Source organism: Oryzias latipes, chromosome 5 (genome assembly GCF_053564925.1).
Source record: "Oryzias latipes strain Hd-rR chromosome 5, Olatipes_Hd-rR_3.1".
NCBI lineage: Eukaryota > Metazoa > Chordata > Actinopteri > Beloniformes > Adrianichthyidae > Oryzias > Oryzias latipes.
Genome location: NC_136241.1, coordinates 14,876,891 through 14,899,841, shown reverse-complemented (window position 1 = coordinate 14,899,841; position 22,951 = coordinate 14,876,891). Strand labels below are relative to the sequence as shown.

General features: G+C 38.9%; 1 protein-coding gene and 1 long non-coding RNA gene across 8 annotated transcripts in view; one reads left to right on the top strand and one right to left on the bottom strand.

Annotated features, from left to right (window-relative positions):
- The first annotated feature begins 3,907 nt into the window (after nucleotides 1-3,907).
- Nucleotides 3,908-22,951, top strand: part of LOC144992153 (uncharacterized) — a 94,644-nt gene continuing 75,600 nt past the window's right edge. For 2 of the 3 annotated variants that reach the window (XR_013656012.1, XR_013656011.1), the window contains exon 1: nucleotides 3,919-4,014. This is a non-coding gene — a long non-coding RNA (uncharacterized LOC144992153). Of the gene's footprint in view, nucleotides 4,015-22,951 lie in introns of all 3 variants that reach the window. The other variant, XR_013656010.1, reaches the window with a different exon arrangement.
- On the bottom strand, nucleotides 4,140-22,741 carry LOC144992145 (putative beta-1,3-galactosyl-O-glycosyl-glycoprotein beta-1,6-N-acetylglucosaminyltransferase 7). 5 transcript variants are annotated; one of them, XR_013655957.1, is made up of 6 exons: nucleotides 22,036-22,728; nucleotides 12,962-13,217; nucleotides 10,891-11,626; nucleotides 10,404-10,499; nucleotides 7,438-9,923; nucleotides 6,267-6,957 (listed from the first exon to the last, which is right to left on the bottom strand). XR_013655957.1 is itself a non-coding variant. In XM_078947169.1 (5 exons), exons 2-5 carry the CDS (start codon nucleotides 13,166-13,168, stop codon nucleotides 9,679-9,681), a joined length of 1,284 nt encoding a protein of 427 aa, XP_078803295.1. In that variant the 5' UTR covers nucleotides 13,169-13,217; nucleotides 22,036-22,728; the 3' UTR covers nucleotides 4,140-9,678. The 5 variants fall into 5 exon arrangements, 4 of the variants coding, with proteins under 4 accessions (XP_078803295.1, XP_078803298.1, XP_078803297.1 ...); XM_078947169.1 differs by having other exon boundaries at nucleotides 4,140-9,923; XM_078947172.1 differs by lacking the exon at nucleotides 22,036-22,728 and having other exon boundaries at nucleotides 4,140-9,923; nucleotides 12,962-13,079; nucleotides 13,167-13,185.

Here is a 22,951-nt window from a genome sequence, read left to right as displayed (position 1 = left end):
TGGGTATTAAAGTTATAAACCCTGTTTCATTGTAGATGTCATTTCTTGTTGTACAATGCACTCTTTGTACAGCTCCATAAGATGAGGATTGATAACATCCCAAAAGTGACAATAAAATTCTTTAGAAAGACCATTTCCTGGAGATTTCCCATTGTTCATCTTTTTTAAGGCATTAAGCAGCTCATCTTTAGTTAAAGGATTATCACAGATAGATTTGAATGTGTCTGAAATAGAAGGGATGTGTTCTTTTAGGTTACCTAAAAATTTTTGACTGTATTCTTCATTAAATTTGGAAATATACAATTCTTCATAGAATCTTTTTATATGGTTTGCGATTTCTGTGGGGTCAGTACAAATATTATTATATTATTATCAATCTTCAACTTTGTAATTGTATTTCTTTTATAATTTCGTTTTTCTAAAGCAAAAAAGTAGCTGGTATTTTTTTCTCCATTTTCTAGCCATTTTGCTCTAGATCGAATGAAGGCGCCTTTTGCAGCTTCAATGTATAATTTATCTATTTCATTTTGAAGTTGGGTTAAATTTGTCTTTTCATCCTCAGAAAGACACGTTTTGTGTAATAAAGACTGTATAGCTTCCATTATCGTATTTTCTTTGGCCTGTTTGTTTATGTTAAGAGTTTTACTACGTTCAATTGCTATTGATCTAACTTTAAATTTAAAGAACTCCCATTTCTGATTAGCATTCATGCTTTCATTTCCGAATATATGTTTTGCTTCTTGTCTAATGGAATTTTCAAAATGTTCATCTTCAAGTAATTTGTTATTAAATTTCCAATATCCTCTTAGTTTATTGTTAGTTTTGTGTTTTGAACCATTTAGTTGGATAGTTATCATTTTGTGATCAGTAAAGGGGGCATAACAATGTGAAGTATTAGTTATATATTGTAGACAATTACAGGATGTTAACCATAAATCTACTCTTGATTGCAGAGTTTTACGAGAGTTACTCCAGGTAAACTCTTTGCTACTTGGATTGAAAAAACGCCATGCATCAATGAGGGGAAGTTTATCAATTAAGAAATCAGTCAATTTAAATTGAGAGTTTAGAGCTCTTACTGGAAATCTATCCACACAATCATTTGGGGCATCATTAAAGTCTCCCCCAATAATCAGAATTGCATCTTTATATTTCTTTATAAAAGTCTGTATAATATTGTAAACATCTGTGGCTAATTGTTTTGTTTGTGCTATTATATTGTGACCATACATATTAAAGATTATGAAAATGGAATTATCCAGCTTTAACGCCATTACTATCCATCTGCCATCTTCAGAACTCTTTTATTCTAAAATATCGCCAGTAAATTTGTTAAAGACTATTGAAACACCTGCAGAATGATGAGAAGCATGAGAGAAAAAATACTGATCACCCCACTGAGATTTCCAAACTTTTTCATCCAACTCACAAGAGTGAGTTTCTTGCAACAGAAAAATATTTCCGCCAGTTCTTCTAAGAAAAAGAAATAATGCTTTTCTCTTGGTTGTATCACGTAGTCCCCTAACATTTAAAGAAGTTATTTTTAAAGAGTTAAACTTAAAATCAGTCATAGCTTATAGAACACAGAACTTGAAAAGAAGAACTAAGAACATATAACAATTCTATACCAACTTACCTAGCTTTAGGGATAAGTTGGAAACAAAAACTTATCGAAAGTTTGACATGCCTTCATAAGGTAAATTCTAAGTCAACAAATGACTGTTGCAAAGGGAATATTTCTTAATCACCGACCTTTAAAGTTACATCAATCAGTTTTTTAGATTTTCAGCTGAAACTCTCTTTCCATCGATGATGGCATCCTGTCTTCTCCAGGTGGCTTTCTTCCCTTCTTTCCGAGCTTTTTCCACCAATGGCCAGATCTTTCCCCTGTTCTGCCTTTCACGAAAGGTCAGATCTTCGGCGATGCGAAGCTTCTTTACCTTCATGACTGCAACATCCTTTGACGCCCTCCAGATTTTCTGCCTGAAGACTTGCATTGTGAATTGAATGATGACTGGTCGAGGCCTGCTTTCATCTTTACGCTGTCCCACGCGATGCACTGTGTCAATGAGAAAGCCAAATTTCTGCCTTTCTTCTGGAGCTATCTGGGCAAAAACCTCAAAAACTTTTCCTCTTGTTTCCTCCGTTGTTTCATTTGTGGATTCATGAAGGTTGAACATCTTCAGATTCCACCTGCGATTGTACCGTTCCATCTCATCGGTCTTCATCTCCAGATCTGAAAATCTGTGATTCACCTCTTGCATCCTTGCCTCGCTTTTTTTAACCTGATGATCCAAGCCTTCCACCACTTCTTTGATGGTTACAATATCTGCAGTGTTTCTGTAGATCTTTTCTTCAAGGGAAGCAGTTTAGAACACTGTATGCTCGTGGTCCGCCATCTTGCCGCTGGATTGGTTCGTTTTCTGAAGCCGCTGCTTTGACTGTCGGCGAGACGCACAGAGTTCTGATTGGACGACGGTTCCACCAATCAGCATTGTGGTTGCCTCATCTGAGACTTGGTGGGTCACGCCCACCTGAGGTGGCAGTGTTGATAAAATACAGTGTTCACTTTTGGACCAATGAGACTGAACGTGGCTGTTTTGTCCAAAAGAGGGAGTCAAGTTTCTTATGCAGCAACTTCGCCCACTCTCACAGCACAGCCCGGCGCGTGGGGAGGAAAAGGGGGACAAGATTTTCTGACAAATGCTATTTTCCTTCAACCGTGGAAACTCAGTGGGCCAGGTGGACCTTTTAGCTTTCACCTCACAACTTTTACCGCGCGGTGCAGCCGAAGAACAGATGATCGACACGAAACTCACGCTGTTTTCACACCTGGATTATGTCTTGCGAGCTTGGCAGGTAAATCTACATAGAATGAATGATTCTATCCCATAAATCACTGTGTCGCTAGTATTTGGTCATTTGCCTACTCATCTGTTCTTAGACCTGTCGAATCCTGCTATAAAATGAGTCATGAAATGGTATTACTAAACAGAAACTGATTTTAAAATATTATATTTTGTTTAGTTTTATACTTTACTTCTATTTGTATTTTGTCTTTTGTCTTTTACCCTTTAATTTTCTAAGTTTCTTCCTATAGTCACTTTTATTTCTTCAATAATAACATCAACCTGCCAGGGTACTGCAGATGAAAATGTGTCTAAATCTTAAATTTGATGTTCGTTATTAATATCAATTTGACATTTTCCCCATATCCCCTGATGAAGTGTGAGAATGTTTCTTTGCCCATTACAGTAGATTCGAAATGTCATCTTTGGTTTGGTTAAAAAAGAAACATTTAATATGTTGGTTTAGAACCAATTTTAGCTTCACAAATACATTCAATTGAACTTCTGGTGTTTGTGCTCAATTATAGCACCACACTTGTAGGATATGAGATCTATTTTTCTAAATAAACGTAATAGTTACCTTGTGTAAAAGATCAAAAATACCGTATATAATCCAAAATTAATTCATTAAAATAAATAATGCTTTTGACTTTTTTTTTTGTTTTGTTAACTTCTTTTACAAATACATGCACAAGTATTTAAGATAAAATTATAATTTTAAATTTAACTTATACAAAGACATTCTACTCTTAACACTTTTGTCTGGATTGTCTCTCAGGCTTTATAACAAGGATGCAGTTATTGAATATCTTCTGGTTAAATCTGCTGAGAGACCCAATGCTGAAGTCGTTGTTGTTAGGGGTTACGCACACTCAGAGGACACATGTTTAGTTGAACCCTGCCAGTTTAAGCTGCTCTGTTTGTCTTGACATTTGCAAGGGTGAAATGCAAGGAAGCACTTCTAGAACCATGGCTAGTTTATTTTATTTTATTTTTTACTTACCTTTGACAATGACTGGTGGCTTTATGAATCAGTGAACTTACTTTGAAGAATTTTTCTAAAACCTTTTTGTTCTAAAATTGTAGGTTCTGTTACCTGCAGACCTGTGGCTGTGTGTTTTCAGAAAGAGCCCTGAAGGAGGTCAAGACAGAAATCTGTCACAAGGTAAGTCCTTCTACTAAGCTCCTTCCTCTGGGGTATTTCTTAGTAACTACCGGTATGTCCAATTTCAAAGAATCATGCTAGGCTTCTATTGTAGTGCATTTGGCCTCCTTTATATTTTTATTTAAAAAAAAATGTGACACAATACTCGATGCCCAAGTGGATTTCAGAAAAATCACATTTATTGTCTAAAACAGTATCCCACAGTGTGTTTTATTTTTCCCATAGAATAAAAATACCTAAACATGGCAGTTTTCTTTAATTTTCCTAAGATATCAAGTATATTTGGAATACTTAACATTATATACTTTATTGTTAAGCAACTATAGATATATTTTGAACATCAAAGATAAACCGGTAAAGACCTGAAAAAAAGGTTTCTATTGTTACACCAAGCTGTTGAACCGTTTGTCCAAACTATGGAAGCGATTGTGAAGCATAAATAAAAAGAAAAGTCAAAACCAGAAATGCTTTTTCATTTTCAAAATGAAGCTGCATTTTTTGATTATGCTGTACATTTACCAGATAACTTTTTGAAAATGAAATGTCAAATACTATTTTCACTATCTTTTTAATGAAGTGACAGAAATAGCTGTGTTGAAGTAGAAAAGGAAAAAGCATTTTGAAGTGTTGCTTTTTCATTTTAATTTTGAGTCATTTGATCCAGCTTCATTTTGAAAATTAAAAAGCATTTCTATTAATCCATTTTAATTGTCAAATTAGACATTTTTTAAATGAATTATGCTACACATTTACCAGAAAACATTTTGAAAATGAAATGTCAAATACCATTTTCATTATCATTTTAATTAAGTGACAGAATAAGCAGTGTTGAGGAAGGAAATGAAAAAGCATTTTGGTGGATTGCTTTTTCATTTTAATTTTGAGTCAAAAAAATGCAGCTTAATTTTGAAAATGAAAAAGCATTTCTGGTTTTGACTTTTCTTTTTATTTATGCTACACAATCGCTTCCATACCAAACTGGCTCGACGAGGCTGAGGAAAGTAAACTTGAGCTGATAGGGCCACTGTGTCCTTAAAAATGATTGTGTTGTTCTGTGGGAAGCACTACTTCAATATAAACATCAGATTGTAATCACCTATATGCTCAGTTCTGTGGTATTACTTAGGTTTTACTGTCTCTAGCTTGGCTTGTTTCTGTTTTCTTTCTAGTTTATTCTGAAATGAGAAGAAGCTTCAGATTATTTTGGGCTCTCCTCTGTTATAAGCAGCATCAAGGCTGTGGTTGTGATTTCCCACGCACAGGCTATTTTTTAGGTTTTAGGCAGTGGATGATTAAGTGTCCCTTCTATTAAAAAATGTTGCAGACAAACCTTGTTGTGTGTTTTTTTTTAAATGTTTTTATTGTGTTTTGAATAGAACTTAAAACCAGAGATACTTTTTCTAGTATTGACTTTATTTTTAGATGTCTTACTGCTGGCTATACAAGCCTCAAAGTTTGATCTTTAGATAAAATATTAATTTTTGTTGGCTGGACTCTAGAATTTCCACCAAAATTCATCATAGAAAGGTTTTTTTCCAGTCCTCCCTGCTGTGGTTAGACTGGTCAAAGATTCCACTTTTACCTTTGATCTTTAGATTTGTAATAAAAACAAGTAAAGACTGATAAGAATGTGTATGTAGTTGCTTTTAATAGTTGTTTACAGGACTAGACTAAAATCATTGGGATTTACTCAGCTAACTTTGGGGTTAATGTCACTTAAATATTTTAAAGTCCCACTGATCATCTTTTGATCTATTTTAAAGGCGTTCCCAGTGGTCTTTTAGTTTTGAATATGCAGTGTTTCACCTAAATCAAAAACCTGTGTCATTTCTTATGAAATAGTTTTTGTAGAGCAGCAGCAGCAGTTCATTAGAAATTCGTGTCTTGAGTTGTGGGCGGGACTGTTGGCACAGAGTAAGCCCGCCTCCTTCCCATGATCCATCTGTTTATACTCTCTCTCTTACTAGCTTACAGTCAGTCCCTCACAACCCCAACCTAACATCATTGGTGCAACAAAAATGATGACCATACTGGAGCAATCCAGCCGTACACTTTAGAGCCTATACCAGCTCAGACGAGGAAAATGAAGATGTACATAGATCTAGTTGTCTGGACGCGGATGCATCAGAATGGAGCTGAGCAGGGAGCTTGTGGCTCACTGTAATTTCTCTGTCTCATCTATAAGGTTTTGTTCAGTATTATTTTTTGTCTGCTTCTGATTCACCATGATAAAAAAATGCACAGAATTGTAATTTGAAGCCAATTTCTTTTTATTACCTCCTCCATTTATGAGAACAATGTTAAAAACACCAAAAATACACTTTTCCTTGAAGTGGGTCTTTAAGACAGTTTCATGGATCCTGTCTCTTCTCCTTTTCAAACTCAAACTCAAACTTTATTTATTTGTGTAGCGTCTTTCATTCCGACTGAATATACAAAGCTCTTTACATAAAAGGAAATAAAATAGCCATAAAATATGAAAAATAGTTTAAAAAAAAAACAATTGACACTCACACAAAATTGGCACCCCTCCCTCACCAGATTCCTCCCTTCACCCACCCAGACCCACCAATATAACCCTGAACAAAAACGAAGAACTGCAGCTTAAAGAAAAAGTCTGAGGAGGAAAAGATGTAATGGGGATTAGATCCAGCCCGATCCAAATTTTCCATCTTTACCACACAAAATAATGTTTATGGATTGCTAAACTTTAATTGTCAACCAGAATGTGGCGTCTGACCACAGCTGCCTGGTACGTTACCACTCACATGGAGCGTCACATGCACCCGTATGGAAGGGTTGACCCGTACGGGGTCCCACAGATTTTTGGGTTGTCCAGATCCGTTGTAGGAGGATTGTAGAGAGGAGCGGTGACTTATTTTCTTAGAAGTCTTTTAGAAGCTCAGGTGTTTCTTGTAGTTACTTTGAGGCTTGTGGTGCCACCTTAAGGGACGTCATAAAAATTGGAACAAAAAAAGTGCGTGAACATTTTGGCTCTACATGCTCACAGAGTGGTCTATGCATTTGATATTTTGCGTATGTCATACATGTTTGATCATTTTAACCGCAGACAGTCCATATTCCCCTGTAAGGGCAGCTGTGATTAAGTCTTTGGCTGTGTGTTGTTTATTCATAAGTGAGGAAGATGCATTTGTAATGCATATGTACATTCCCACATCTCATTGATGTAGGTGGAACAGGTTCCCAGAACTCATCTGTCACTAAAAGTGAAGACTAAAGCATTGAATAACATCAGTGTGGACAGAGGCCTTTGCCTCTTTCCACACTGATGTTCTGTCTATTATATCAACACAGAACACAACAACTCTGGTTGGTCTCCTTGTATTGCTTTGCTGCTCTATTTTGATAGCTTCCTATCTTGGATGAGATGACAAAGGTGGCTGATGAGAGTGATGTGGCTACCTCTGCTCAGATTAGTGCTCCTGGGATAGTGCCTTCGACAAATGGTAAATGGCGTATACTTGTACAACGCCTTTCTTCCTACAAAGACAAAGCGCTTTACAGTCACAGACCCATTCACCCAGTCACACACACATGCACTCACACAATCACACACTGGTGGCGGTTCCGCTGCCAAACACAGGCGCCCGCCTGCCCAAGGACGCTTCGACTCATGGGTGTGCAAGGCGGGAACCTGCAATGTTACAATCATGGGTCGACCGCCCTACCGCTGCACCACGGCCGCCCCGCCAAACCACAGTAAATAGGAAACTCAAGGATGACTTTGCTTAATTGTGTTGTTAATACTTTTGACTAGGCCTGCACAGTAAATCGCAGATTTATTGTTATCTCCATATCAAGCTGTTCAATACGAGTATTGCAAAAGATAGCAAAAATTGCAATGATGGTTGCTTAAAATGTGCTTAAACGATCTTATGGCAGCTTGAAGTATTGTACGGATCAAAAATATCCCTTTATGCATTTGACCAATCATGTGGACCACTTTACGTTGTTGACCGATCGGATGGATCCCTTTGATGTTTTAGGCCTGCCTCCTATGTAGGCGAGGGGGATTTGGAGTGCAATTTAAGTGATGTTGACTTGTATTTAAATTAATCTTTGATTTTTCTCACAGAAGCTTCAGTTTAGTGTGACAAAGCTTCCATCAAACAGCCGTCTGATTGGTCTAGATTCCAACCAATCAGGTATCTCTGTCTCGTGATGACGGTGCTTGGAGGTAAACATGGACTTTGGACTTTGTATTGGTTCTGTTTGAACGGTATTCTGCCGTTTTCAAACTTTCTTGTCCGTTTCTCTCAGACTCAGAAGGAGCAGCAAATCCACTAAAATAAAACAGGGTTTTGTATTTATTTATGTTAGTGTAGCGGCCAGCGTGTTTAAAATGTCTCCTGCAGAAAAAATGTCAGAGCTCGACTCGTTCAGCTTGAAGTTACAGTTTATTACAATTTAGATTTGTATCTGAACTGTTGTTTCATTTTCATCAATAAATGTTTAAATATAAAGAGAAAATTGCATTTTTTCAGGAGTAATTTTTTTAAAACTTTGAACAAACGCACAGGAGTTCTTAAAAATATGATGCTGTAAAAAATTAACATAAAAGTTAAAAATGCTCCTTTTGCTAAATACATTGTGTTTACTTTGGTGAGCCATCGTTTTCATGCTTATTATTGCTGTTAATCTATTCCATAAACTTGTGCAGCATAAAATAATATGGACTGTCAGCAGATAAACGTTACAGTTTATTTTACAGTTTCAGGAGATCCTCAGCCATAAATTCACAAATCTTACTATGGTAAAAAAAAATAAAAAAAAATAACCAATGCTAAAAAATAAAAAAAATAAAGTATAAATTATTGTTAAAATGATTATAATTATAAACTTTCAGCCAAAGAGACAAAATCGAGGGTAAAAAGAGCTTGCTCATCTTCTGAGCTTAGGTAGCAGACACCATGTTATGTAAATATAAATATTATATTGTCATCACAATTTTGATCATTAATATCATAATTCGCAAGTTTTCCTCAAATCATGCAGCCCTACTTTGAACACACTAAACTCTACAGACATGAAGGTATTGGCGTGTCTTAACTGGACATCATGTTTAAAATAACTATTTTAACTTTAGTTTATTCCACAATAGGTAAACATCTTAGCAGTATATACATAAATATATGTATAGGCATTTAAAAACATCTTTAAAGTATATGTATTCCACATTTACGGCATGTAAAAGTATGATGACGATATAACTTGCGATAAATGAACAAATACCAAAAACAACAAAAACATTTCCATTTCCCTGCAAAAGTTTAATTTAAACAAGAGTCAAAATACCTTAAATTATTCTCCAAATGACCTGTTTCTAATTAGGAGGGTCACATATAACATAGAAGCTCCATCTGATTGGTCAACAATGTGAAGGGCTCGGTCTGATTGGTCAAATGCATAAAGGGATTTATTCAATTCATTAAATAGTTCAATTTGCCATAAGTTTGTTTTAGCACATTTAAGGTTTACCATTTATTGCAATTTTCGCTGACTTTTGCGATATGGGTATTGCACAGCTTGAAATCGCAATAACGATAAGTTTGCGATTACTTATGCAGGCCTAATTGAAACATGTTATATGTTTTAGAGAGAGGACAAATGATATGTAATGACTTGCTTATATTCGCAGACATGTCATGTCACTGTAGTGCTGTTGAAGTCATCGCTGGTGCTTAATTTCTCTGTTATCGCCAGAACCCACGATGGTTGAAATGGAATCTTTGCCTGGTTGAGCACTTTGCTCCTATGCCACTGTTCCAAACAGTCCAAGGCCTCAGGATAGGCATTACTTTCAAACTTATTGGCAAACATGTTGTTGTTGTTGATGATCCACTCGATGTCCCCCATTCCGTAAACGCAGATGTCTCTAACGTAGTGTCCTTGAAAATAGAGACAGCGGTTAACCTGGACTTTAGGCTTTATATTTTATGACTTAAATCTGTGCACGATGGTTTTGTTTGCTTTTATTTGTCTGTTTGCTCTTAAATAAATGGAAAAGTTAGTGTTGCACTGGGACAGACTGGCAACCTGTCCGAGGTGTACCCCGCCTTCGCCCAACAGTCAGCTGACTTTGGCAACCCCGTTACACCATAAAGTATGTAGCGGGTTAAAAACATGGATGGATGGCAGTTTGTGTTGCATGCAAGTTTTATAAATAATTGGACTTCATGATTATAAAATGCAGTCCTACATAATTCAAACAAGTGTACACATGAAATCTTTCCGGTCAAACGGATAAAGGACTGGAAACATTTTTTTTTGAGATATTACTACCATTTCAAACATTTCTAAAACAATCTAGTCTTTATAATTCAGTTGTTACTCATTAACTAGTTGTTGTGAGATCTTATATGCTTTACCTTTGCAACCTTGGTGAGCTGTTCCTTCTTGATCACTCCACTTTATTGCTCGGATGTTTCCTTCCCAACCGCCATCAACACGGCTGCCTGGAGCTCCTTTACAAAAAAAGTACAGATTTCTGAGGTGTATCTGAATCACTTGCCTCAGAAATGTCACTTGTCTAACACATGGCATGAAATCATTTCAATTTTTTAGTTCATTAAGATTACAGAAGTCCCCAAATTCTATGTTCTATGGTATTGTGCAGGCATTTCTATTATACTTTATTTGATGCAAGTATGCCGGGAGTATTGCTAATTGTCCCTAGAATGGTGTTGAGTCATAGGACAGGTGGTGTCAAAGAGTCATACAATCCCTCATAAATGCTCCTCTAGGGTTTCATCATTTTATCATTATGTAAAGATAGTTAAATAAAGAAGATTACAATTCATGCTTGGTACAATAATTTAAAATCAGTAGTAGGATGTTGTATTGTCAAAATCTTACCTTTGAGATGATTAAGTGTCACCCAATAATGCTCGTCTGGACTGTAGGTGTCTCTGGACCACTTCAAGAGGTTGAGGGCTATCGGGCTTTTCAAAACAAAGTCTACAAACGCCCTTGTTAAAGCATAGTACGCTGTTCCAAAATAAATTTGCAGATTATCTGGAGGTGGTTCCTTCTTCTCTCCTTTTTGAATGACGTGGGATCCTACAATCTCCTGATGCTGGAATTCTGTCCTGGATCTGATGTGCGCTGGCTGTTTGACCCCAGGTGTAAGGTTTTTGTCCCTCCACTCTTTGCTCTGCATGTGCTGAACAAGTTCCAGGTTGCTCTTAATGGGGAAATCCTGTCCACACAAATTCACAACCTTCTTCCAGCCTACGTTCGACCTGATTAGATCTTTCATGCAGTTCAAGTCAGCTTGCAGGCGAGAATAGCCACCATAGGTCACTGTTTCACTTTGACTGGAAAGGAATATATTTTCATAACAACTGACTAACCCCCTCACGTCTTGTTTGTACTCCAATGGAGCCTTAGCATCAATATGAATGCAGTACACATTTTGGGGCATGTAAATAGCTCGTAGTGTACGCACAAACATCTCCAGATCTTTGTGAATAGTCATAATGAAAGCTAAGGGATAGTCCTCTTCTTCTTGACTCAGGGGTCTAGTAATAAAGTGCAAGTCTCTGATTAATTCTGAACACGTCCGATTGTCTTTTAGGATGTAGTTTTCCACCTGTTGACGAAAACAGAAAAAATGAATCCCAATGTCATTAAAACATTATTTTGCATAACCTTTTATTTTTACTGTGCTTGATCAATCGCCTGTATCCACCCATAAGGGTGTAGTGACTAAGGCCTAATCAACATTTGCTTTTAGGATTTTAAACATACCAGTCGCGAGATGATTGTCTTCCATCCTACTCTGTATCGACAAAACTACTGGCTCACCTGCCTTGACTTGCATATAAACTGTGGTGCCATCCCATTCCTAACCCATAGAGTTCAGTATGATGTCAGTCCACCTTTTGCAGGTACTACAGCTTAAACTCTTCTGGAAAGGCTGTCCATAAGGTTGAGGGTTAAATTTATAGGAATTTTGGACCATTCTTCTAAAAGTGGATTGGTGAGGTCACACACTGATGCTGTTGGAGAATGCCTGGCTCTTAGTCTCCACTCTAATTCATCCCAATTTAGGACATGACTCTGTGCAGGCCAGTCAAGGTAATCCACACCAGACTCTGTCATTCATGTCTTTATTGACCTTGCTTTGTGCACTTGTGCACAATCATGTTAGACGGACCCTGTTTCAAACTGTTCCTACAAGGTTGGGAGCATGGAATTGTCCAAAATTTTTTGGTATCCTGAAACATTCAGATTTCCTTTCACTGTAACTAAGGGGCCAAGATCAAGTCCTGAAAATAACCCCACACCACAATTCCTCCTGCACCAAATTTTACACTTGGACCAATGCTGTCCCAAATGTACCGTTCTCCTGGCAACCTCCTAACCCAGACCTATCCATCAGATTACCAGATGGAAAAGAGTGATTCATCACTCCTGAGAACGCGTCTCCACTGCTCTAGAGTCCAGTGGCGGTGTGCTTTACACCACTGCATCTCACGCTTGGTGACATGTGGCTTGGATGCAGCTGCTCGGCCATGGAAACCCATTCTATTCAGCTCTCTGCATACTATACTTGTACTAATCTGAAGGTCACATGAAGTTTGGTGCTCTGTTGCACTATACGCTTCAACATCCGCTGACCCCTCTCCGTCAGTTTACGTGGTCTTCCACGTAAACAAGACAAGGTCTATCTAGCTGTTGTTTTAGGAACCCAGAGTTAAGCATTAAACAAATTTAAATCAGTGTTTTAGTTGACATTTCTGCAATAGGATTAGATTGTTCTTGTTGCCAATGCATTCAGCGTGTGTTATCCTGAAATCTTATGGCTAAAGCATGAGTTCATTCATCTCCAGGGTATTAGTAGTTACATCAGAGATTGGATCAAAATGTTTATTTGCATTTAATTTAACAAATTAAAAACACAAATGCAGAATCAGAGACGTACATGGCAGTCGCGCCGATACCATTGTACAGCTGTTTCTAGGCCGTTCAGAATGGGCCTACATTCATTGGAAAAGTTTCTGCAGTCAGAACTCTGCAGCGGCTTTAGGTCAGTTGGGATTCTAGTTTTGAAATAGATAAATGAAACTATAATTATGCTTATTCCTAGGCAAAGCAAGAAGCTGCATTTTTTTCCTACAAACTGGTACATAATAGTCCTGTCTGTCCGTAATACTCCAGCACCGCCTCAGAAAGAGCTCCTGTGAAAAAGAGATTTGGTTCAGTTAGTTGCAAAGTTCTTTCAGAGCCTTTAGGAATACTAAAATGAGTTCAATATGTAGGCTATGTCTGATTGATGAAACCAGTTTTAGTAGCTTAGGCTATGAAATCTAGTTCACAAAAACTCTTATCTGGGATAATTCCTGTCAGTTAAGTTTTTTCCTGTAGTAGTAAGATAAGATAAGATAAGATAAGATAAGATAGGACTTATTGATCCCCGGAGGGAAATTCAGTTGTCACAGCAGCCAAAACAAGAAATATAGCAGTTAGAAAAAGACAAAAAGCAAAGTTGCAATGAGTAAGAATAAAATAGTAATAATACAAAGTGGAAGTAAAAGTACACATCATAAATAACAAGTTAAATAGGGTAATAAATAGCAACAGCGGTTTCAGCAGTCCTTAGACCGTGTTGTTGAACAGTCTGACTGCTGTTGGGACGAAGGACCTCCGGTAATGTTCCTTTTTGCACTGGGGGGGTGCAGCAGTCTCTGGCTGAACGGGCTACTCATGGTCTTCACCGTTGCATACAGGGGGTGAGAGGGGTTGTTCTGGATGCTGGACAGCTTGGTCAGCATCCTCCTCTCACCTACAGAGTCCACTGAGTCCAGGGAACCGCCCAGGACAGAGCTAGATCTCTTGACCAGCTTGTCCAGTTTCTTTTTGTCCTTTTCATTAATTCCTCCACACCAGCAGACCACAGCATAGAAAGTTGCTGATGCAACGACAGTCTCATAGAAGGTCTTGAGTAGTGGCCTACACACACCAAAGGATCTCAGTCTCCTCAGGTGGTGGAGGCGACTCTGGCCCTTCTTGTGCAGGACCCTTGTGTTATCTGACCAGTCCAGTTTATTGTTGATGTGAAAACCCAGGTACTTATACACATCCACCCTCTCGATGTCCAGTCCCTGAATGACCACTGGAGGAGACTGAGAAGCCTTTTTGCGGAATTCAACCACCATCTCCTTCGTTTTGGTGGCATTGATGTGAAGATGATTGAGTTTCCACCAGTCCACAAAGTTCTTGATCACCTTCTTATATTCCAGATCATTTCCTTCTAACACGTGTCCAACGATGGTTGTGTCATCGGAGAACTTCTGGATATGGCAGGTTTGAGTCATGGTGGAAGTCAGATGTTTAGAGTGTGAAAGGAAAAGGAGAGAGCACTGTCCCTTGTGGGGCCCCGTGCTGCAGACCACCTGGGCAGAAACGTAGTCTTGGAGCCTCACATACTGTGGTCTGTTGGTGAGGTAGTCAACAATCCACAAGGTCAGCCTCAGCACCTTCCAGCTTTCCCCTGAGCAGTGATGGTTGAATGGTGTTGAAGGCGCTGGAGAAGTCGAAGAACATGATTCTAACAGTACTTCCAGGTTCCTCCAGGTGTAGCAGGGTTCTGTGCATCAAGTAGATGACAGCGTGGTTTATTGTTGGAGTCTGTAATGCAGTGTGTCAGACTGTCAATGTCCTCGTGCGATCCGCACAGCACCTCCCAGTCTGTGGTCTCAAAACAGTCCCTCAGTTCCTCACTGGCCTCTTCTGTCCATCTTCTCACAGATCTTGTAGTTGGAGGTTATCGTTTCACCACAGGTTTATAGACGGGTAAAATATGAACCAGGTTGTGATCTGACCAACCTAGTAGGGGGAGGGGGGAACAGCTATATTTTTAATAGCCAAACAAGCTCTTTAGACAAGAAAACATTTTCCTTAATTTTTTCTATAGAAATATGATATTATTAGGGTTTGTATCTTGTTCTTGAACTGACCTTGTAAAGATGGAACAACACATGTTCAATTATAAATAGGTCCATCTATCATTTTAATAACCAATATCATGATATTAGCATATTAAAAATGTTAAAAGCGTCCTGCTTAATTTAAATTTTTTTTGGATTTCTTGGTTGTTTGTTTAATCAGATCCTTTTAGGCAAAAATAGTATTTGTGTGAATCATAAATCCACTAAATGTTTCGTGGTTGATGTTGCAGAGCCACTACCCACCAGCAATAAATATAAATATACTAAAGCCTGGTGTTGTAATTGAGCAGATATGTGCTGACCCATTGATCTGCGACCGTATTTAGAAAAGTTGGTTTGCAATTGTTGTAGTAAAATTACTCATATATTCTCCCTGCAGTTTCTTCTTTTCTATACTGTTTAACTCAATGTTTAAGTCTGGTTAAGAGAGAAGAAGTCGTACCGGTACACTTTTAAACTGTGTAATTGTGTAAGTATTATAATAATACAGGTCTCTTGAGTTAATGTTGGTCATATTTATCTTCCACATACTTTCATTTTTAGTTTCTAGAAAGAAATCTAATTCTGCCTATATGTCTATGAAGACTCTCATTCATCCAGGTTGGTTCCATTGTAGTAGGTTTAGGGGATGTCATCTGGACTTGGTTTTTAAAGTTAAAAGACGTTTCACCTCTTATCCAAGAGGCATTGTCAATTCTGAATTAGCTGATCGAAGAGCTGGTATATATGCGCTCATGGGGGAGGTGTCAGACCTGAAACTGGGTGGCATTGTCAACTTAGCCTACATGGTTTCGGGTCGTTAAGAGTCCTTTGTCCTCAGCTGGGGATTGGGGAGCCAGTGACTCCTTCCCCAAACTGGTCATCTCTTTCAGCTATTAACCACCCAGGTGGAACTGGTTTGGTTTATTTAGGTTTTAAAACACTGCCGTAGATGGATGGAAGAATAAACCTGAGACCACCATTCTTATTAAGAGAAGGTTTATCCTTCTTGACAAAGATGGCTTCTTTCACTCTTTGCTCAAACCATCCTTTCTCTCTGGCTAGAATTCGGACTTCACTGTCCTCGAACGAGTGGTTTGTGGCCTTCAGGTGGAGATGTACTGCAGACTCAGGTCCACTTGGGTTGGCTCTGCGATGTTGGTAAAGCCGCTTGCGTAGAGGTTGTTTGGTTTCTCCTATATAATGTTCCCTGCAGTTCTCTTTGCAGTGGATAGAGTACACAACATTACTCTGTTTGTAGCTGGAAATTTTGTCCTTTGGATGAACCAGTTTTTGTCTGAGAGTATTAACTGGTTTGAGATGAACTGGGATGTTATGTTGTTTGAAAATCCTTTTAAGTTTTTCAGACAGGCCTGAGATATACAGAATTGAAATAATGTTCCCTTTCGGCTCTTGTTCCTTCTTGTCTTGTTTTTCTGTATGTTGGGATATCCACAGGTTCGGAGGGCTTGGCGGATATGTTGCTCTTCTTTCTTCTTTCTGTCAGAGCTTGTGGGCACCTCCTGGGCTCTGTGTTGTAGTGTCCTGATAACGCCTAGTTTGAGCTGTAAGGGGTGGTTTGAGTCAAATAACAGGTACTGATCTGTGTGAGTAGGCTTCCTGTACACTTCAACCTGGAGCTGTCTGTCCTCTCCAATGACCACAGCACAGTCTAGAAAGGCTAGGGTGTTGTCCTTTGTGTCTTCCCTGGTGAACTTGATGTTCTTGTCGACTGCGTTGATATGATCTGTGAAAGTCTCCACTTCCTGGATTTTGATCTTGATCCAAGTGTCGTCCACATATCTGAACCAGTGGCTTGGAGTAGTACCTGGGAAAGAGTCCAGGGCTCTTCTCTTGTCTTTTTCCATGTACAAATTGGGCACAATGGGCGAGATTGGAGAGCCCATAGCTCAGCCGTGCCTCTGCCTGTAGAAGTTTCCCCTGAATTGGAAATATGTGGAGTTGAGTCTGGTGTCAGATTTGTTCTGTCTTGTAACTGAGATCCTGAAGTAATCTCTTCCTCACTGAAATCACTGCCTTGGTGGTGGGAATCCAGGTGAAGGGGGAAGTTACATCATAAAACACCATCGTCTCGTCAGAATCCAGCTGAAGATGTTTGACTTTGTTTGCAAAATCTTGTGAAGGCCATAAATGCATGGAATGGTATTACCCGGGTACAGTCTGTAATATAGAGGCTTGTCGATGACTTAATCTCTCAGAGCATCATGTTAGGAATTCACAAGATTTTGCAAACATACCCCAACCCCCAGCTGAGGACAAAGGACTCTTAACGACCCGAAACCATGTAGGTTAAGTTGACAATACCATCCAGTTTCAGGTCTGACTCCTCCCCCATGAGTGCATATATACCAGCTCTTCGACCAGCTTATTCAGAATTGACAAAGCCTCTTGGATAAGAGGTGAAACGTCTTCTAACTTTAAAAACCAAGTCCAGATGACATCCCCTAAACCTACTACAATTCTGCCTATATACATTTTGGCAGATTCTACTTTGAGAATCTGTTATCAACCAGGATTCTAAATCAGCGCATTCTATAATATTGGATATTTCAAAATATGTAGACTAATTTCTAAGGATTTATATTTCAAACAATGAGCTTGTATTTTTGGAACATCAATTTCTTGTATTACACTTCAGTAAACATGTGGCAGCCACATCTTTATCAGCAGTAAGTGATTTGTATCTGCTACCGCTTAGCCAGGACTCCCATTAAACACGAGGTTTTATACTTTCAACAGGACTTTCATGGTTATATGTGGGTTAAATCAATTAAATTGTAAAAAAAACTGAACAATATATTTTACATATGCTGTTAAGTCAGGGGTCGGGAACCTTTTTGGCCAAGAGAGCCATAAACGCCACATATTTTTAAAAGTAATTTCGAAAGAGCCATACAATAATGTAGTTTCCCTTTCCCACACTGTGGCACGAAGACTTAACCTCTTTTAAGGTGTTTTATTCTGATTACTGTAGACCGCAACAAACGCTGTACAATTAATTCATCAACTCCTCAATTCCTCCCGCTGAGACGAGAGCGTTTCTCCCAACTTTATATTCCCCTGCTCCCGCTCCAGCCCTCCCATTTCCCTTATTCGGCCCATAGCTGAGCCCCAATGGTCCAAATTACCTAACAACAGGCTGAGCGACAGAACTGAGAGCCAATCAGATCTCTACTTGATGCGTTCATTGAACTCCAGAACTTTTAACGTGGTCCGACAGTCATCCAACTCAGTCCGCGACAATGTTTAAAACTAAATATACAAGTGAATGTGTGCATTTGATGTAATTTCAACATTTTTAAAGTATGATAACTCTGTGGATTCTTTTTAATAACATCGTTATGCTGTTGCTAATAAATGATGAGTATTTCTCGTAGTAGTTTTGCTGATGGTTTAGTCCGGTTGATCGGTGGTGAGTTTCTGCTTCATGCAGGCGTTGAGACTTTAAACGTGATCGTTGGTTGGTATGAATGTTTTGTACATGTGAGAAAGACGGCTCACATGCAGACCTGGAGCCAAACACACACTCACATGCTGCAGTGAGTGACGGGCAGCGGGTTTTACGTTTTTACAATCCCTGCGTGATTCCCCTTGCTGCCTGCCCCACCCTCTGCTTTCGTTGTCACACATCCCATCCCCGCAACTGCGCACTCTTTCTCAGAGACGGGAGCGCGCAGTTTTAGGCACGGCAATTCACAGGTTTCAGGCTGGTACAAACTCTGTGAAATAATAGATAATAGTAAACTGATAGTGCTGGCGCAGATTTTTCTCTCCAAGCACCGCTAATACTGCGCGCCTCTGGCATGGCATCGCGCCCGAGAAGGACTGGACTAAGGATAAAAAAAAGTATAATTAAAGATTTGTCTGCGAGCCACATGCGACCATCAAAAGAGCCATATATGGCTCGCGAACCATAGGTTCCAGACCCCTGTGTTAAGTAAAGCATATACCATGGTCCGGTTGAATACTCGATTCTGTTTGGCTGCTGGGTGTGCATTAAAATCTGATAACCGCATGGTGAAAAAAGAAGTTCCGGTCACATATCACTGCGCTAGGATAAAACTTAAAGCATACGTCGAAATACGTTATTTCACAGTTTACCAAGAGCCAGAAAAAAGACATGAGTGATTTCGTTGTTTCTTTTAACTTGTTCGGTGACTTTGATAATTTTGATGACTGGGATGCAGCCACAGAGAAAGAGAGACAAGAACATCAAAAGAGGGAGAGGAGACACAATGAAGTGACACCGGAAGAATTGAACTTTTTGGAAGATGGACGAGGTAAACACAAAGAAAATCACGAAATGGGCAGTTAATATATTTCGAGACTTCCTGGTTCAAAAATACATGGACATCAACTTTGAAAATTACACTGCCACCACTCTCAATGAGAGTCTGCGGCTTTTTTATGCGTCTGTTCAGTCCACTAAGGATGGAGGAGAGTACAGTGTTGCCAGTCTGGGGAGCTTGAGAGCCCGCATCAATCGCCATGTAAGAGACGTCAACATCATAAGCGACACTGTCTTCAAGAGCAGCAATGCGGTTTTTAAGTCCATAATGAAGCGCTACAGAAAGAGTGGGAAAGACACCAGCTACAGAAAGAGTGGGAAAGACACCAGCTACAGAAAGAGTGGGAAAGACACCAGCCCTCACCATCCTCGTATTCCTGTGTTTGGCTCGACGTGGGAGGGAGGGGTGTCGTGAGCTGACAATGGCATCTTTTAGCATCCACAGAGACGAGGAAGGCGTGGAATACCTTAGCCTATCGCATAATCTGGACACTAAAAATCACAAAACTCCAAACGACCCACACAAGCAAAACCTAAGAGGTTTTATGTTTGCAAGACCCGGGGATCCTCTGTGCCCAATACAAAGTTTCAAGAAATACATCTCTAAACGTCCCCCAGATGCAAAATCTTTTTATCTGCATCCGAAGCGCTCTGACACCGCAGCATTGGAGGTTTGGTACTCCAGGGAACCGATGGGTGTCAACTACCTGGGAGCAATGCTAAAAAAAATTAGTGAAGAGGTCTGTACATCGATCTACATAGCCCTATTTTTTTGTCAAACTCCTCTCCTGCTTTTGTAAATAACCTGCGTGTTTATGATTGTTTTTTTTGTTTTGTTTTTTAAGGTGGGTCTATCGCAGATTTACACAAATCACAGTCTGTGGAGCACGGCTGTGGGTCGACTCTCAGACGCCGGTCTGGAATCACGCCAGATCATGTCTGTGACGGGGCACCGCTGTGAAAGCAGCCTGCAGGCTTACTGGGCTCCGTCACTCCAGGAAAGACGAGAATGGAGCAACATTCTGTCGTCCCGCAACGTCGCCACCAGCAGTGGTCAGGGTTCACAAAAACTAAATATCTGTCCTTCGAACAGCAATATGATGGACATGCCAGTATCTCTTTCAAATTTTACAATTAATGGCAATGTTGAATTTAATTTTAAATAAACAATTCTGTCTTCCTAAGCCCGATTTTTTTGCTCGGTTCAAAGTTAACAAGCTCGATGTAAAATAACTTATTAATTAATAAAACCGTTTTTGTTTTTTTCGTTGACAGCTAATGTTCAGATTTATTGTTAGAGATTTGTTATAGTAAAATTTTGGAAGCTACTTGTGTATTTGTTTCTTTATCACACTTTGCTTCATCATCTGGACAATAACGAGCGGTAAGAGGTGCACTTATCATGACGATGACCATATGATCCTACTTTCTTCCGCTCCGCACTTGAACTTGTAGTCATGACAACGCGCAGCACCACATAAAAAATAGTCCGCTTTTTGTGAAAAAGTGATCTAAACTGAACAAAAAACAAGAATAAAGTGCTAAAACTGATTAAAAATATATTTTTTTGTAAGTGACCATGGTATAAGCGGGTTAATGGCCTTCGAAGTGTTTGTTTATTACCTTTTAACGCACTTCGCAGAAGCAACCGTCCTCCGCATCACGTCGGACGGTTCAGGCTTCCACGGCGTGCGTTAAAAAGTAATAAACGCACACTTCGTCGGCCATTAACCCTTACTTGACTAACAGCAAATATTTGTGGAAGTTTAATATTCATCTGTTCTTATGCTTGAGAGATGCTTATTCCATTATCAGTATATACAGTAAGTGCTGACATGCAACCATTGAGATTACTAGTATTGGAAATGAAGTATTACATCATGTTTCTCCATTGCTCCATCAGTAATTGTCATGCTGCAGTTTTGTGTTTTTCTTGCTAAATTCTGTCCTGATAATTCCTGGAATTCGATGTTTATTAAGTTAGGTGAAGGTTCCTTTTTTTTATTAAGCTTTACTATTTAATTTTTAAATGTTTTTGCTTTCTACTCTAATTTTATTGTGTTTAGGAAACCAATTTCCTTCCGCTTTTTTATGTTAATCATTTACATTGCACTGCATAAATGGACTTTGATGCTGTGTTTTGGTAAGATTATTGTTTCGTTAGTTCAGTCTTAGTTTTGTTGTGGATCTTGATTTTTCTTTTTACCTTCTGTCCTATTTTTATACATTAAATTCCCAATGTATTTTTTTTTGTAAAAGTGTGCTATGCTTGTATAAGTTTGGCTTACACTATGTATTATGTCATAAAAGCACTAGAGAACGTTGATACAAAGTTCCTCTATTTTTCAATCGCATTATAAAAATAGAGGATATAATGTACACAGTGTAAAAATAAAGCAGCAAAAAGTATTTTTGTTCCCATGCCGTTTCATTTTTCTCCTGTATTTTTTAAGCCAAATATTAGTATTTTTCCTCATGCTGTGTACATTATACTTCCTCAATTAAGCCTGTTGAGACTAGAACTAATGTTATTGATTTCACTTGTGATCTACTTAAAAATGTCTCCACTTATGTTTGTTTTTAAAGAAGACCTCTTTCCTGACAAACTCTGAGGAGTCTGAGTCTACAACCCAAGTGCATAATCTAGAATAGCATCAATGTCTCTCATTGAACCAGGAGATGAAAGCAAAGGCGTATGACCATGTTAAAGACTTACATATGTAAATAGCATATACAAAATTAAAACGGTGATCTATTTACCTTCGAGGCAGTTCAGTCTGCAATTCTGTTTGAAAAAGAAGTAAAACTTCTCATTTAAGCGTTTCTTTGGATCATTTTCTGAAGTCCTCTTTAAGTTCCTACAATCCATGTGAAGTCCTGGGAGGAACAAAAAGGATTCCCACTGGCGGCTTGAGCAGCAGTGTTGACAGTATTCGAGCTAAATTTGTTGGCCAGGCTTGTTTTGTTTCGTCCTGGCAGCGAGGCAGAGTTCCCTTAGCTCAAGATTCTGTCAGTGTCTGTGTTATTCTCTGGTCGTACTCATAGCTGATTAAGGCGCTCCCCCCACATCCCCACGAGACAAGGTCCATCCCTGCCTGGTTACCAACAGTAACACCCAATCACACACGCCACACCTGATGCAAGAACATACTCGCACATCGTGCACACACTTCCTATCATTTTTTTATCCACTCTCCTCCCACGTCCATTTTCCTGCCTAATGTTGCTTGCATCTTTTTTTTATCCTCTTGATTTCCATTGATTTACCCCAGACATTTTTTTTTTACCAGAAGTGTCTCTTCTTCTTTTCTTTTCTGAACTTTGCTTAACAGCAGCTCATCATTGCAGTCTAAGCGTCTGTAATGTCGCTCCACTGAACATCAACCATGTCTGTCCCCTCACCAGCTGCTGCAGGATTCTGGTTGACTTAGCCAAACACCTAATCATCAAATTAGTGACTAAGTAAAAGTCTGTGTGTCATTTGATAATGGCAGTAACTGACTCTAGAGCTTGAATGGGATTGTTCAAAATGGACTAATATCCACTATAAATCGTATCATCAACCACAAATTCTGATATGAATTGTCAGAAGTTGTTAAAATGAATCGTTAAACCCGTAATTTTTTAGTTATTACATTTTGCTATCTGTTTTGGAAATTGTAGTTGGAAAACTGGG

Coding starts and splice junctions, on each gene's coding strand:
- LOC144992145 (XM_078947169.1), bottom strand. CDS start 13,168: ATGTACCAGTTTGTAGGAAAAAAATGCAGCTTCTTGCTTTGCCTAGGA. Junction 11,627..12,961: donor GGTATCGGCGCGACTGCCAT/GTACGTCTCTGA, acceptor TTTCGTCAACAG/GTGGAAAACTACATCCTAAA. Junction 9,924..10,403: donor AGCTCACCAAGGTTGCAAAG/GTAAAGCATATA, acceptor TCTATTTTCAAG/GACACTACGTTAGAGACATC.